The sequence below is a fragment of the Triturus cristatus genome, chromosome 6 (genome assembly GCF_964204655.1).
Source record: "Triturus cristatus chromosome 6, aTriCri1.1, whole genome shotgun sequence".
Classification (NCBI taxonomy): domain Eukaryota; kingdom Metazoa; phylum Chordata; class Amphibia; order Caudata; family Salamandridae; genus Triturus; species Triturus cristatus.
In genome coordinates this window covers 108,809,504-108,826,242 of record NC_140589.1, presented here as the reverse complement: position 1 = coordinate 108,826,242, position 16,739 = coordinate 108,809,504, and the positions used below count along the sequence as shown (strand labels likewise).

Below are 16,739 nucleotides of genomic sequence, written 5' to 3'. Positions count from 1 at the left end.
GAAACATAATGAGATGATCCCGCTAAGTGAATTACAAGCCGAATATCAACTGGCGGAGTCAGAAACGTTCCGCTACATACAAACCCGCCATGCCTTGACCTCAGTTGTGACTAGTGGAGAGGCTATACCAGTCATCCCCACTAGAGGATCGACTCCTAACAGATGCCTTGTCACACAAAGCCATTTCACTCACATACCGTAAACTAATGAACAATAAACCTGACCCACTGCTGCGCCACCGGCACCGGTGAGAGTCGGACCTTGGGTACCAAGAGGACGATGACTGGCAAGAAGCCCTTGTCTCTCCCAAGGATATTGCAATTCCAATGCGATTACGATTGATTCAACTCAATTTTCTATTTCTATTTCTATTTAAAATTATTTGTACAGCGCACGTACACCAGCGGTTTCTTGGCGCTCAAGACCCTACATAGAGTTTATCTAGCAGCACACACACACTGGTTAAGATTGGGCGCCGTCCGGACCCTAGATGCCGTAGAGGGTGCACGGCTGAGGGTGTTTTTTTCCATACAATTTGGGAGTGTCCAGCCCTTCAGCCATACTGGGTGAGGATTGTCACTACACTTACCAGGGTATGCAAGAAGAACGTTACTCACTCCCCGAAATGAAGTTTGTTAAATGTGTGGGAAGCCACTGATTTGACTCACACTGAGCCCACATGGGCGTCAATGGGGTTTGTTCTCGCCAAGAGGAATATTGCTCAAATGTGGGGGACCAGGGATCTACCTATATATCAAAAATGGGCCAATGATATGGATACAGCGTTGATTGCAGAAAAGGATGTCTTTAAACATAGGGGCTGCCACAAAAAGTGGGACTATAAATGGACTAAATGGAATGTGTCACGTGGCAAATTATGTGAGTCTCCAACCGTCTAATTACGCAGGGCAAACTTGGACATTGATCTCTTTACTCCCGAATAATATGTACTGCTGAAACCCATTTGTCATATTGTCTATACTCCCTTTTGTAATGAATGGCCCCATTCATGTAATGTGGCCCCACGGCCTTCCATTGTACTATCGCAAACGTTTAATAAAATTAAAAAAAAGGTTTCCAAAAAAATAAAAAAAACTGAAAAAAAAGAAAAATAGATAACGCAGCAATACCAACCCCAGAGGAAGTCCTGGAGAACAGAACGGCCGAAAAAGCAGTCTCTCCAGACTTGGCTGTCCAGGCATGAATGCTTAATAAAATGTGCAGGGATGCCCATGTGGCTCCCTGGCAGATGTCAACCAGCGTAACGAAAAGTTTCTTACCTGTCGGTGTAGTTTTGCAGCTTGAAGATCTTTCTGGATTCACTATGCTGTGCATTATTCCGCGATCTTGTGGTTGGGTTCGGATTCGTAGTCTTTTCTTTGTTTTTTTTTTTTTTTTTTTGTAGCCCAGGTGGGCGTCGACGTCCACCATTTGGTGCACCTCCCGTGACGTCGTCGTGCTTCCTGCGGAAGTCCCACCTTTGGGGCGCCATCTTCGGGTTCTTTTTTCCCTGTTTTTTTTTTTCTTTAACCCTAGGCGATTGATTAATCCTTTTGTCCATTTTTCTGTACGTATCCACTTATTTGATCCTATCCATTTCACCCCCTCTTCCTCCAGCCTCATCTTCCTGGCGGAGGTGGGTGGGTTCGCTAGTGAATCCAGAAAGATCTTCAAGCTGCAAAACTACACCGACAGGTAAGAAACTTTTCGTTTTGCAGCGTGAATCTTTCTGGATTCACTATGCTGTGCATAGACTTTGTAGCGGTTTTCCTATTTTTGTGGTGGCTGGGTGGAAGATGATCGCTGGTCGTTGAAAATGTGTTGTAGCACCTTCTGTCCGACCTGTGCTTCCTTATTCATTTGAATGTCCACGCAGTAGTGCTTTGTGAACGTGTGCACAGATGCCCAAGTTGCTGCGAGACAAATGTCTTGGATGGGCGTGTTTGCCAGGAAGGCAACTGTGGCCCCCTTCTTCCTTGTGGAGTGAGCTTGGGGCCCCTCCGTTAGCTCCTGTCCAGCCTGTTTGTGACAGAATTGAATAGTGAGGGCAATCCACCTAGCGATGGTGCCCTTGGTCACTGGTCTACCCATGAAGCTAGTAGCAAAGGACACAAACAGCTGCTTCGACTTCCTGAGTTCCTTGGTTCTTTCAATGTAGTGCATCACCGCTCTTCTGGCATCGAGGGTGTGCAGGGCCTTTTCTGCGTTTGTAGTCGGGTTTTGGAAGAAACTCGGTATCTGGATACTCTGATTCATGTGGAACGCCGACACTACCTTGGGCATGAAGTGTGGGTCCGTCCTCAGGACTACCCTGTCCTTGTGAATTTGAATGTAGGGCTCTTGTAGCGTTAGTGCTTGAAGCTCGCTCACCCTGCGTAGTGAGGTTATGGCCACTAGAAAGGCAGTTTTCATCGTCAACATTTGTAGATTGGCCTTGTGAATGGGTTCAAACGGCGCCTTCATGAGCTCCGTCAGAACCACGTTTAAATTCCATGCCGGCGGCGGCAACCTTTTCGGGGGTGCCAATCTTTTGGCTCCCTCCATGAATCTCTTCACCACCTGCGAGCTGAAGAAACTTCCACCCTTCTCACCTCTGGTGTAGGCAACGATCGCTGCTAGGTGCACCCTTAGGGAGCTCGAGCAGAGGTTACTCTTTAGAAGGTGTGTGAGGTACCTCAGCACAGTTGAGTCTCTTGTCATTCTGTTTTGCAGGCCCTTTTTCCTGCACCACACCGTGAATCTCTTCCACTTTGCGCTGTAGCACTTTCTTGTAGTAGGTTTCCTTGCCTCCCGTAGCACTCGCATAGTGCTCTGAGGTAACCTTAGGTGTGCGAACTCTAGGTCTTCAGGAGCCATGCTGCTAGGTTGAGGGTCTCTGGCTCTGGGTGCAGGACCTCCCCGTTTTGCATTGAGAGCAGGTCTTTTCTCCTCTCGAACCTGTACGGATTGCCTTGCGCCATTTCTTGAATCTGTGAGAACCATGTCTGCCTCGCCCACTGTGGGGCCACCAGGATCAGAGTCATGTTGCTGGTTCTGCACTTGTCGAGCACTCTGTGCAACAGGGGTATCGGTGGAAAGGCGTAGGCAAATGTCCTCCACCAGCTTATCCATAGGGCATTTCCCTTGGATTGCTGATCTGGTTGCCTGGACGCGAAGCTTTGGCATTTTGCATTGTGGCGTGTTGCAAATAGGTCTATTGTGGGAGTCCCCCATCTCCGGAAGATTTTCTCCGTTTCCTGGCCATTGAGCTCCCACTCGTGCGATGCTGACGTCTGCCTGCTCAGCCAGTCTGCCTCCACATTGTCCTTCCCTGGTAGGTGAATTGCCAGTAGATCTATCTTGAGAGGTATGGCCCATCTCCAAATCTCCTGAGCTAGGGATGAGAGGGGAAACGACTGTGTCCCCCCTTGTTTGTTGATGTAGAACATCGCCGTGGTGTTGTCTGTCTGTACCAACACCCTCTGGCCGCACAGGTGTCTCTGGAATGCCTTCAGGGCTAGCAGTATCGTTTTCAACTCGAGGTAGTTGATGTGGCGGACCGCGTCTGCTGGAGCCCATAGACCCCTCACTCTGAGGTTGTCCATGTGCGCTCCCCATCCCTTCTGCGATGCGTCCGTGGTAATGGTCACTGTTGGGCTTGGTGGTGTCAGGCTTCTCCCCGTTGTTATGTTGTCTCTGTTCCACCAAGTTATCTCCTCCTGCACTGCGTGCGTAACAACCACTAGATCCTCCCAACTTCCGTTTGCTTGTGACCATTGCTGTTGCAGCCATTCCTGGAATGGTCTCATGTGCAGGCGTACATTCGGCACCAGCTGGATACAGGACACCATCATCCCCATCATCTTGCTCACCGCCCTCACCGTCAGAGCTCGCCCCTTCTGGTAGAGCTGCGTCTCCTTCAGTAGGGCATCTGTCCTCCTGTCGCTGGGCACTACTGTACTGTTGAGGGAGTTGATCTTTGCCCCCAGGAAAATCTTTACCTGTTCCGGTTCCAGCGATGATTTTCCCCAGTGGATGGAAAATCCCAGATTTGTGAGGGTGTCTGTTACGCGTTTTGCGTGCCTCTCGCACTTCTCGCGTGAGTTTGCCTTGACCAGCCAGTCGTCCAAGTATGGGTATACGTGTATGCCCTGCTTTCGTAGGTGTGCCGCTACCGCCGACAGGCATTTTGTAAAGACCCATGGCGCTGATTTTAATCCGAAGGCCAGGGTTGTGAACTGGTAGTGTTCCTGTTCGATGTTGAATCTTAGAAGGCCCTTGTGCCTTCTGTTTATTGGGATGTGAAGGTAGGCATCCTTGAGGTCCACGGTGACCATGAAGTCCCCTTCTCTTATCTGTGGCAGTACCTCCTGCAGTGAAGTCATTTTGAACCTTTGCGTTCTTATGAACTTGTTTAGGTAACGTAGGTCCAGTATGGGTCTGAGGTCTCCGTCTACCTTCGGAACCACGAAGTAGTTTGAGTAGACCCCTTTGTTGCGTTCCCCGAACGGCACTGCCTCTATGGCTCCCTTTTGTAGGAGTTTCCGCGTTTCTTCTCTGAGTATTGCCAGTTCTTGGGCCGATCTCTGTCTTCCCTTCGGTTTCCTGTTTGGAGGTCCTTTCTCCAAGTCTACGCAGTATCCGTACTGCACGATGTTCCGTATCCACTTGTCTGTGGTTATACGCCGCCACTCCTGAAGGTAGAACCTCAGCCTTCCGCCTACTGGTGACGTATGCTCGTAGGCTCTTGAATCTTCTCTTCCCCCTGATGCCACTTTTTTGCGCCTCACCCTTGGGGACCTGACGAGGGTAGGCGTCTTCTTGCGTGCTGAGTCACTTCGAGGAGGGCTGATCGCCCCCTCTCCTCCTTTGGCCACGTCCGTTCCCTCTCCCGCGAAAGGACTGGCCCAGAGGTTGATATTGCCAGCTTTGCTTCTGCTGACTTTGTCCGTGACCTTCGCCCTGCTGACCTTGTTGGAACGCCTGGTGCGATGTCCCTTGTTGGCTTGCACCCCTACCGTAGGGTCTCCTCGAGGGATTACCTCGTCTCATTCCCCTGTGCTGTAGGGCCCCCATGGACCTCGCTGTCTCGTTTTCCTTCTTGAGCTGGGTGAGCTTTTCGTCCACCGTTGCTCCGAACAGTGTCTCTCCGTTGAAGGGGGTGCCAAGGATGTTGTTCTGCACTTCCGGTTTGAATCCCGAGATTCTTAGCCATGCATGCCTCCTCTCTGTGACCCCTATGGCCATGAGTCTTGCTGAAGTCTCTGCCCCATCCAACGCCGTTTTTATACAGGAGTTGGCGATGTTCTTGCCTTCATCTACCAGGTGAGAGGCTCTCTGGCGGTATTCTTCGGGGAGGTGCTTTACTAGCTCCCCCATCTCATCCCAGTGTTGGTATTGGTGTCTATTGAGGAGTGCATTCGAATTCGCCATGCGCCAGTGCATTGCGGCGTTCCTCTCGACCTTTCTGCCTGTGAGGTCGATCCTCCTGCTCTCTTTATCCGGAGGCGGGCCCGAAGTTGCTGGAACGTTGGCCCTTCTCCTGGCCGTGGAGGCTATGATGGAGTCTGCGGTGACGCTACCCTTGATGTAAGGTGGGTCCAGGGAGGAGTGCTTATATTTCTTCTCTGTCCTGGGCGTGATCGACCGGCAGGTGGCAGGCTCCTTGAAGGCTTCTCTCCCCTGGTTCATCACGCTTTGTAGCATGGGGAGGAACTGACTCCTAGTCTGGATGGGGAGCAGTGTTCGACGAGAAAATCGGCTTTCGGCCTCTCCTCGTCGAGTTTGACGCCGAAGGCTAGTGCTGCGCTCTTCACCACCATATTGTATGCCCCGATGTCGTCGGGTGGCGAAGGCCTCGAGGGGTACGTGTCCACGGGCTCCTCCGGGTTTTCGGTGTCGAGATCGTGCCATTCGACGTCGTTGCTGGTAGATGCCGCCGATTCGAAGAACGACTGTTGGTCTTCTTCCTCGGCTTCTTCCTCATAATAGGGCTCCTCTTCTTCTTCGAGATCCCTTGTCAGCCCTTCGGCGTCGAACTCGTCTTCGACCTCGACGACGTCCGCCGATGAAACCGTTGGAATCTTGAATTCCTTCATCCTGGCGTCGAACTCAGTCTTCCTTTGAAGGATGTTCTCCATTTCGGCCTCGAGCCGCCTCTTCTTTTTCTCCATTTCGGAGATACTTTCGGCGTCGACCGCGGGTCTTTTCGATGAAACTTGCGTCGACGTCGAACGTTCTTTCTGCGTCGATCGGCCCGTTTCATGGGATGATTTCGACGACCCTTGCCTTTCGGCGTCTTTCTGCACCAGGGAGTCCTTTTGCAAGGATCCGCTGGGCCTTTTGTCCGAAGTCCCCCCTTTGGACGTCGAAGTTTTCGGCGCCGGGGCTCCCTTCGTGGACCTTGACTCAGTTTTCCTCGAGTCACCCTCGTGTTTTCGAGGTGTTTTTTGATTTGCGCTCGACGATTCTCTTACCTCGTCTTCTTTTTTCTTGTCGGTCTCTACGACCGTGACGTTTTCGGCTGTCTCGGCGACGTTGTCCTCGTCGTCCGTGTCGAGGCCCAGCTCGTAGAGTGTCGGGGGTTTCCCTTTGCCATCCATGTTGGCGTTGGCTCTTCTCTGCCTCTCTCTCACCCTGAGTGTCTTCGGCGCGAAGGCTGAGCAGGCGTTGCAGTCGATACTCTGGTGATCCACCGGTAGGCAGAGGTTGCAGACCGGATGCTGGTCTTTCTGCGCGAACTTGTGGTGGCAGTTTGGGCAGAACTTGAATGGCGTCTTGTCCATTTCGCTCAGGGTCTCTGAGCGTGCATTCTCCAAGGCTGTCGAAGAAAAAGGCTCGCTGGTCCTCTTTCTTCGTGCTCCTGATGAAATCTGTTCTATTCCTGATGTCTTCTCTTGATTCTATCGATGAAACTCGCTTTTCTTCCTTCTTCCTCCGAGTGAATTTCTGGAGCTTCCCGATGACGATCCAGACCCAACGGCGGAAAAAAGAATCTGAAGATGGCGCCCCAAAGGTGGGACTTCCGCAGGAAGCACGACGACGTCACGGGAGGTGCACCAAATGGTGGACGTCGACGCCCACCTGGGCTACAAAAAAAAAAAAAAAACAAAGAAAAGACTACGAATCCGGACCCAACCACAAGATCGCGGAATAATGCACAGCATAGTGAATCCAGAAAGATTCACGCTGCAAAACTCCACGTCCCAAAGCAGTAGTAGCTGTCATCACCCCGGTAGAGTGGGCGCGCAGTCCTACTGGAGGTTCCTTTTTAGCCAAAGAATAACAGATCTTAATTCACAGGACGCCCTATCGAGAGATGGTACGTTTGTTGAGCACGGCCCGACCATTCTTGGCGCCCACATAACCCACGAAGAGTTGATCATCCTCCCGGAAGTCTTTAGTGCAGTCAAGGTAGAAAGACCATGCATGTTTTGGGTCCAGACGGTGCAGTCTGTCCTCCTCTTTGGAAGGGTGCGGAGGCGGTAAGAAGGTGGGCAATGTGATGGTCTGACAAGTGGAAAGAGGTAACCACTCTGTGCAGAAAAGAGGGCAAAGTACAGAGGACTACTTTGTCCGGATGGACAGCAAGAAAGGAAGGACTGGAAGATAAGGCTTGAAGCTCACTCACCCTCCGAGCAGAGGTGATGGCAAACAAGAAAGCAGTCTTCAAAGTAAGGAGATGAAGAGGATAATTATGTAGTGGCTCAAAGGGAGTACACATAAGATAAGTGAGGACAAGATTCAAGTCCCACTGGGGCATAACAAAAGGAGAAGGAGGAAAGAAATGAGTAATGCCCTTCAGAAAATCAGTTAAAAATTGGAGAATTGAAAAGAGGAGGCTGATCAGGAAGGTGAAGAAAGGCCGAAAGATAGCCTTTTGGAGTGTCCAGAGCAGAGCCCTGCTGGGCCAAATAAAGAATGAAGAGGAGAACCTCTGAAAGAGGGGAAGAAAGGGAATCCACAGCCTTTGCTGTGCACCATGCCACAAATTTGTTCCATCTACAGGCGTATACCATTTTAGTGGAGGGACGCCTGGCTGCCAAGATGACATTACAGACTACGGGAGGAAGGTTGAAAGCAGTCAACTGTCACAGCTCAGTCTCCACGCAAGGAGGTGGAGACTGGACAGGTTCGGGTGGAGGATCGTCCCCTGCTGCTGCAACAGAAGATCCTCCCGAAGAGGCAGTCGGATCGGAGGATTGATGGCCATGCTCAAGAGCTTGGGGTACCAGACTCTTCGTGCCCAGTCCGGAGCCACAAGAATTACTTGGGCCCGGTCGTGCTTGATCTTCAGTACTTTGGGTAGAAGTGGTACATGCGTAAAGGCGTATAGGAGGCCACAATGATACTCGCAACAAAAAGCGTCGCCGAGTGAGTGCGGCCTTGGAAACTCCAACACGCAGAACTGCTGACACTGTGTGTTCTCTTCAGTGGCAAATAGATCGAACCAAGGCTCTCCTCACTGCTGAAAGAGACCTTGCACCACCTCCCGAGTGAAGACACCATTCGTGAGCCATCATGCACCAGCAGCTGAGTTTGTCCGCCCTGGCGTTAAGGGGACCTGCCACATGTTGAACCACCTGATGTTCCAGCCATGTCCAAAGGCGAAGAGCCTCTTGACATAGGGCCCACGACCCCAACCCGCCCTGTTTGTTGCAGTACCACATGGCAGTGGTGTTGTCCATTAACATCTGCACTACTCTTCCTTTGACTAGAGTTAAGGGGGACCCCTTAAAGGCCCAGTGACAGTTATAATGACCTGGTTGTGCAGCCAATGTACTAGGATTGCTCTGTATTCCGTTTACCTTTCCTTAATTTTTTTTTTGTAATCGTTAGATATTTCTATTCACTTTAGATTCAGTGAATATATTATTACAGTTAGAGATATTCAACTAATGAAATGTGGCCACTTCTAGCCCTTTTTTAGGCTGCAAAGTCTATTGTTTTCACTGTATTTGTGTTTTTTGTCTTCTAAAACAGCTAGCTGGTGCATCTATAAATATATATTTTGCAAAGTGCTACGGGGTTCTGCAGGTGGGCAGGACAATTTAGATCTTATGACTTTGATAAGCATTCTCCTGGAAGAGAACTAATATTACAGGTAAGAAATTGCTCCTTATACTTTCCCAAACAGTTGTTGTGTTATCGGGAAAAATTGAAGTGAAGCCACTGTTTTGAGTCAGCGAGACTCTGCCATGGGCTTCTTTAACTTTACCGTAGCTGCTGCTCCGGAATCCTCCTTTATGATCGGCCTCCCTGTAAGACCCACTGCTACTGAGGAGCATGGAGCTGCTCTGCGGCTGCAGCTTTAGCTCCTCCTCCTCCTCTTTTGGCAAGGGAAACCAGACCTGCATGTTTTAGTTGGGTGTGCTCCCACAGCCTTTGCTGTGTCTGTGTCCTTTAAGATTTTTTTTTTAAGCTTCTTTTCCATCTATGGTCCCAATAGCTTTCCTCAGTCAAAGGGGAGATGCCATCTGAACAGGATGCTGGTGTTAGTCTTACCCGAAACTGTATTAGATGCTTTTAGAGCAGTGCTTCCCAAACCTTTTAGAGCCCTTGCCCACTTTTTAGAACGACAAACCTTTGCAACCCGCCTAACTTTAACCCCTTCAGTGCCACGTCCTTTCCCCGCCCTGTGCCGGGCGTTGCATTAGCGGGCGGGGTTCATGACGAGATAGTCTCGTCATGGGCACAGCGCAACCGCGCTCCATGAGAAGACCATCTCGTCATGGGCACTGAAGCGGTTAATGAACAGGAGGCAGGCGATTTTTTTATATAATTAAAGCTTTGTGAAGTAGAACAGTATTATTTACAGGCAGCACCTTTTTCTTTGAAATGGACGCTAAATTAGAATAGACATACAATTTTACTGATAAAAACTACATTGCATACAAATGATGCGTTTCGAATATTTATCATTTGTGCACCACACCAAGTAAAGTGTCTTGATTTGTTTTGATCCTATTAAAATGTTTGTTTTATCCCTTCAGAAGTACAAAAAAATGGGCTTCATCTTTGCTTTACTAACTGCTGTACGTGTACAAGTAATGTACAGGTATTTACATGTTTGTTCTGTGTTGCAAAACAATTACATCGTACAACCTTTCCTTTCACACTCCATATACCCCAACAAGATTGTCACATAATTCACTTTACTTTTCGTTCTCGGACTGCACAGTGAGAGGAGTTTGCTACACCTATGTTAAAAAAGCAACAGCAACTTGTCAGAAGACATACCTTGATATTGGATATATCTCTGTATATTCTTTAACTTCACGAATAGTAAAATAAGTCTTTCCTTGTGCAAGATTTACAGAAAACATTTTAAGCTGTAAAATTATCTACAGATAAATATCAAACTAAATATATCTATTGCCCTGTCTTTACACCGAGGAAGAGAGTTAATTATCAACTAATTCACGAGTCTAAAACAAAGACAGTCATAAAAACCTGACAGCCAACTGACAGGCTGGGACAATAAGCTCACAATAAAAACAACCCTGTGGGATTCAAGAACATTTAAGTATGGTAAAATACATATGCAAAACGGGATGCAATAGGAATAACCAACTTGAGAGACATCTGGGGCCTAGAAAGACTTAAGAAGTTCAAAGATTTACAAAAGGAGTGCACCTCTAAATCAAGCATGCACTGGCAAAATATACTAGTCTCTTAAAAGAAATACAGGAGTCACTCCCCCGGCAACCATGAATAGAAAACTCACAGCCCCCTTCATTTGGCATACCTTATCCCACAGCAGAATGCTTATCAATAAAAGTCTGAAGAAACTCGCTGAACTTCGAGATAAACAGGAAGGGGTCATAGATGAACTAAAAGAGGAAGAGTGTGAGGAAGTATGGAGACAGACACGGGAGGTTGCAATAAAGTTTGTCTTACGCTTAGTGCAGCTGAAAATCCTAAATGAACACACTACACCAAATAACTATTATTGAAGGAAAGAAAAGCAGAAAATAATTAAGGTCTTCAGGAGCTATTAATTAGATTAACGTTTATTGGCACAATATGGTGTTGCCCACGAATAAAGGCATTCTGGAAAAAGTTTAAATGCCACGATAGGTGTGCGCTTTGAGTTACCTGTGCAAATAAGCTGTGCTGCTCAATAACGAATCAAGTACATCAGGCTTGCTATTGTGGTCAGGTGTGCCTGTGAGGTAAAAGTTATTACCAACAGTTATTCGCAAGTTTTCATCCAAGATTTTGCGTGAACGGCGGATCGGAGGGGAGCGTCTCTGCATAGGAAAAATGGAAAGAGAAGAAAATTCGTAAGAGGCTTACAAAATAATACTCACGCAGGCTGCACTGCACAGTGCTGTGCAACAAGTTTAACGTATTTACAGAAACTATTAAGTAAAAACAAAATAAAATACTGAAAGTGAAGGGAAGCAAGGAAAAACCATTGAGAGAACACACCAATACTGAATTAGGACAACTGCGAAAAGACAGTATAAACAGTGAGTGAGGAGCAAGTGATGTTAGGACTATGCCAAGGCGGACTGCTATAGTTTTATAAAGGAGAAAGTGAGTACAAGAAATAACAATTAAGGTTTTAAGTGTTGCAATTATCGTTAATGACAAGAAGGCTTATACATTATATGTCTACTTGAAATAATCTTCAGGACTCTAAAAAGGATTCTTTATCAAAACGTTACTGGCCATGGCAAAATCACAACCTTAGTTTCTGGCTTGCATTTGCCCAGAAATGTGAAGATCTTATTAAGTCACTTTATTCCAATACTCTACAATAAACGTAACCGATAAAATTAAATATACTGATATGTTCAATAAACAAGAACACCACCCATTTTGTAATAGATGACAAGTCTAATCAAGTGTGCTTCGTCCATATTCTAAATCTAACCAGGCGAGATAAAAAATACACATCTCTACTTAACGCACTTAAGCATATTTCTCAGGCATAATCATAAATGGCATTCATTCTCATATCAAGAACACCCCTTTTCATAATTGTCCTCTTTAAGAACTGCTCCAAGGCTAAAACATATGCAACAAGCTGCTTAATCTCATGATTAAAACTCACCATCTTAATGCAACTCCTTGCTTTCTCTGTTCTAAATGCTTGCAGGTCTAAGCTCTTATTTTTGTCTATTTACTCACTATAGTTACCGTTTTGTCTTTGAAGCTGCTGTTGACCGTCTCCTACAGAGTTTTGTTCCCTTCCTTTATCTACTTTACCTTCAACTGTACTAGACATTTCATATTTGTACTCAGTTTGACAATGTGTGTATAAGGTTACTGCCAACATGTGCTTGTTGCTGCTGCTAATAAGCTAAATGGCCGATTTGCTGCTTTTTGTCCTGACTGTTCAATGTAACTTTTCACACCTTTATTGCTCTTAATCGTTTGCAACTAAATATGTGAGGTTTGTTGCTGTTCCCCAACTAATGTCTATTCACTGCACTCACCTTGCATTATTTCTTCACTACTCAGTGCTACTATCGTCTGGCCTGTTTTTGATTTCTGCTGGGCAGCGCTCTGAAACCAGGTTGGAATCTGCACTACATAAATTAATATACGTCGATTTCTCTCCTTTTGTGAAGTCCGTAAATACCAACAACTCCAGGAAGCTGCTGTGCCAAATTCCAGTCGGTGACAAATTTACTTTGCAGATTTCAACAAGTGTGCTTTTCCGTCTCAGATATAGAAATACTATTTTTTTTATTCCTTTGCGGCTATGCCTTTACCACCCTGTGCCAAGACTTTTCTTGTCTATTTGGGGTAGTTCGCGCTTAGGGCCTTGTAACTTTTTGAGTACATAAGATATCCACGCCAATTTTGCATCCCTTTCTTTCAACATCACACGGATTCTAAAGGTACCCAGGGTTTGTGGATTCCCCTGGAGGGGACCCAGAATTTAGCAAAAATACAGCTAGATTTTGTTTTTTAGGGGAGAAATGGGGAAAATGAAAATGCAAATGAAAGCGTCGGTTTTTTTCCGTGCAAATGGTATCAACAAAGGGTTTGTGGGGCTGAAATCAGCATTTTCCCAGCTTTTAGGGGCAAGCAGACTTTTGTCAGAAAACCAACCTTTTTTTACACAGTTTTGGCATTTTACTGGGACATAGGCTATTTTTGCTATTTTTTTGTGCTTTCAACCTGCTTCCAGTTAATGATAGAAATGGGTATGAAAGCAATAATGGATCCTGGAAAGCTAGACAGTTTAGAAAAGTAGATACAATTCTGATTTCAGTAAGGGGTCATTTGTGTAGATCCTTCAAGGTTTCTTTATAGAAACTAACAGTTGAATATAGGAAAAATTGAAAATTGAATTTGGCTACTTTTCTAAAAATGTATAGCTTTCCAGGATCCATTATTGCTTTCATACTAATTTCTACCATTAAATGGAAGATGGTTGAAAGCACAAACGATTGCAAAAATAGGCTATGTCCCAGTAAAATGCCAAAACTGTGTAAACATTTTTTGGTTTTCTGACAAAAGTCTGCTTGTCCCTAAAAGCTGGGAAGTGGTGATTTCAGCCCCACAAACCCTTTGTTGATACCATTTGCAGGGGGGAAAAAAAACAGACGCTTTCATTTGCAGCACTTTTTTCACTATATTTACCACAAAAAAAACAATATTTAGCTGTATTTTGGCTAATTTCTGGGTCCCCTCCAGGAGAATCCACAAACCCTGGGTACCTTTAGAATCCCCATGATGTTGGAAGAAAAAGACACAAATTTGGCGTGGATACCTTATGTAGTCAGAACGTTACAGGGGCCTAAGTGCGAACTACCCCAAATAGCCAAAAAAAGGTTTAGCACAGGGGGGTAAAAGGCCCAAGAAGTTGAACAGTTATGAACTACTATTATGCCTAATGTGTACAGATGCCATGAATCAGACCTCAAAGCATATTTCTCTTATGTAACATCAATTATTCTCTATTATTGTTTAAAAAAATGCAAATAAACAAATTTAAACAAAAAAAAATTAATTAATGAATCTGGGAGGATCTTTTGCTGGCAAAAAAAAAAAACTTCTAATGCGTTATCTCAACCTGAAAGATACAATATCAACAAAGGCTTCCATGGTGGGCTTTATGATGCTCAATACCAAAGGAACCAGAGGTCTTGCTGGAGGCATTTGCTACAGGGATTACAATTCACACACATTTTTATCTGCAAAACTCTGGTGCTGGTATTTAGTCTCTAGACAGCATGGAAGGAGACTTTATATCAAGCAGAGACATCTGGTAGGGACACAATTTAGTTAACGTTATAAACAAGCTCCTAAGTGAGACTGTTTCTTGTTCAGTTGTAGAATTTCTTCGATAACTGAATATTGAACGAAGTGTGCACTACAGAGAAAAGTAGTGTGTGGCTAATGTAGGTCCATCACATCTGATGTGCGTATCAACACCGGGAGTGGTTGTGAGAAAAGCAGAATAAATACTAATGTCTGACGTGGTGGAACCAGCACTACAATATACGCTTCCCAAAATGAAACAAAAGTGTCTTTCTCTAGAGTAGGAAAAATATGTGCATGTAATTCTCCCTTGGCGGCTATACCAAGCTACAGAGATGACAGCAGCATCCTTTTTAGGTCTCGGCTAGGAAGCGCATGCGCTGTCTAAAAGAGACGTGCTGTGTTGAATCTGTGGGCTTAAGACCACCCATAGGCTTACCATTTGTTCACTCCATTGTCACCCTCTTATCCTTTGTCCCCATTTGTCCATAGCATGCACGCGTCATGCCTCTTCTTGTGTTTAGCCTGACCCTCCAGCTTTTCCCGATTTAGCAAATCACAATTTTACTGCGAAATTAGCCAAGGTGTGCTATGGACGCAATTTAATCCACTGGTGCCATAAAAAAATGGTTTGTTACTTCCCGGTGGTGTGACTGCAGATTAGCCATGGAGTCCCTACCCCAACCTGTTTTGGTTGTTTGCCCCTACTGCTAATTGCTCGGCCAGCTGGGGTCTGACCTGAGCAGCAGGGAGACATCAGCCGTGGCTCGCATGACTTGAGGGGGGAAAGGAGGGGGGGAGGGACTCTTTGTGGCTTTCACTGATTCACTGCATGGTAGGATGTAAAAAAATGTTCTACAAAAGATACATTTTTCTGCACCGCTCATCCCGAATCCATGTATTTCAGGGCACTCATATATGCTAATGAGGTTAATTGAGAGCGCCTGGCAATATGTTTGCTCTGGATGTGCGGTGTACAAAAACAAGCATAGGAAAAGCCAATAGGACTTGCCTATGCAAGAGCTTTGGCTTTGCAAATGTGTTTTAGCCATGTTGTACACCAGCATGGCTGCTGTTTAGCATGGCTAAAAGTTAGTGGAGTAGAGGAGTCAGGTGGAATGGAGAAGAGTAGAGTGATGTGTTATGTAGTGACAGTGTGGAGTCACAGAGAGTGGCATACACTGGAATGGCATGGCATTGAGTGACGCAGAGTTGAGGGGCGCAGAGTTAAGTGTAATAGCACAGAGTCAAGTGGTATAGGATGCAGTGGTACAGAGTATATTAGAGTGCTGTATAGTGGATTGGAGTACTCTAGAGTGTAGGGGCATAGAGGTGAGTGTTGCAAAGTAAAGTGCATTGGCGTGGAATGCAGTGTTGCAGAGAGGCATTGAGTACAGTGGCGTAGAGTGGTGTTGTGCAGAGTAGATTGGTGTGGCCTGAACTGGAGTGGTGAAGAATAGAGTAGCGAAGAGTGCACTAGCATAGCGTAGAGTGGTACAGGATAGAGAAGAGAGGCATAGCGTGAAGTGCCGTTGAGTGCAGCAGATTGGAGTGGTACAGAGCGGAGTGGTGTATAGTGGAATGGTGCATAGTAGAGTGCAGTGGTGTGGAGTAGTGTTAAGCGTGGTATGCATGGTACGGTAGCACAGTACCATTACAGACAACACATTTTTAATTGAAATGACCATTACATTTACACAAACACACCGTTTTACTAATAAAACTATACAGGGCACAAAAGAAAATGTGTAGAAATTGCATCACCTAGTGTAATGAATTGTTCTGATCATATTAAATTATTTGTTTCCGCCACACTTCAGAAATATCAAAAAATGTGCATCATTTCTGTTCCTAACTCTGACGTCGCATCCTGGATGAGCAAAAGGTGCCTGAAACTGAACTTGGAGAAGACCGAGGTCCTCAGCCTCTCCCCCTCCGCATGGGACAACACCTGGTGGTCCACCGCCCTCGGCAGCCCCCCACCCCCACGGACCACGCCCGAAACCTCGGCATCGTACTTGACTCCTCCCTCTCCATGACCCGACAAGTCAATGCCGTCGCCTCCAGCTGCTTAAACACCCTACGCATCCTCCGAAAAACCATCAAATGGATCGCCCCCCGCCCCCAAATCTAGGAAGACCGCCACCCACGCACTCATAACCAGCAGACTGGACCAAGTAAACGCCCTCTACGCCAGGGTCCAAAAGTCTCTGCTAGACAAACTCCAGACCATACAGAACACCGCAGCCAGACTCGTCCTCGGCATCCCACGACACAAACACATCACCCAACACCTCTTCACCCTCCACTGGCTACCTGTAGAGAAGGTTCGCTTTCAAGATACTCACCCACGACTACAAATGCCTTCACAACACCAGACCACAATACAATACATATACATTTATTAAAGCGCATCAGGTACCTCAAACAGAGGTGTCCTGGCGCTAACAGTCCAGCAAGACATGAGAAGGTGGGGGGTGTAACATGGCAGAAGGACATGGCAAGGTACTTTCCTAACTAGCCTAGGCTAAAGAGCC

General features: G+C 46.5%; 1 protein-coding gene across 1 annotated transcript in view; it reads right to left on the bottom strand.

Moving 5' to 3' along the window:
- The window catches only part of LOC146816469 (uncharacterized), a 396,549-nt gene that overhangs the window by 323,295 nt on the left and 56,515 nt on the right, over positions 1-16,739 (bottom strand). Inside the window, exon 2 of the mRNA XM_085610300.1 lies at positions 11,077-11,231. Coding sequence (XP_085466426.1) covers positions 11,077-11,231 — 155 coding nt within the window. The remainder of the gene's footprint in view (positions 1-11,076; positions 11,232-16,739) is intronic.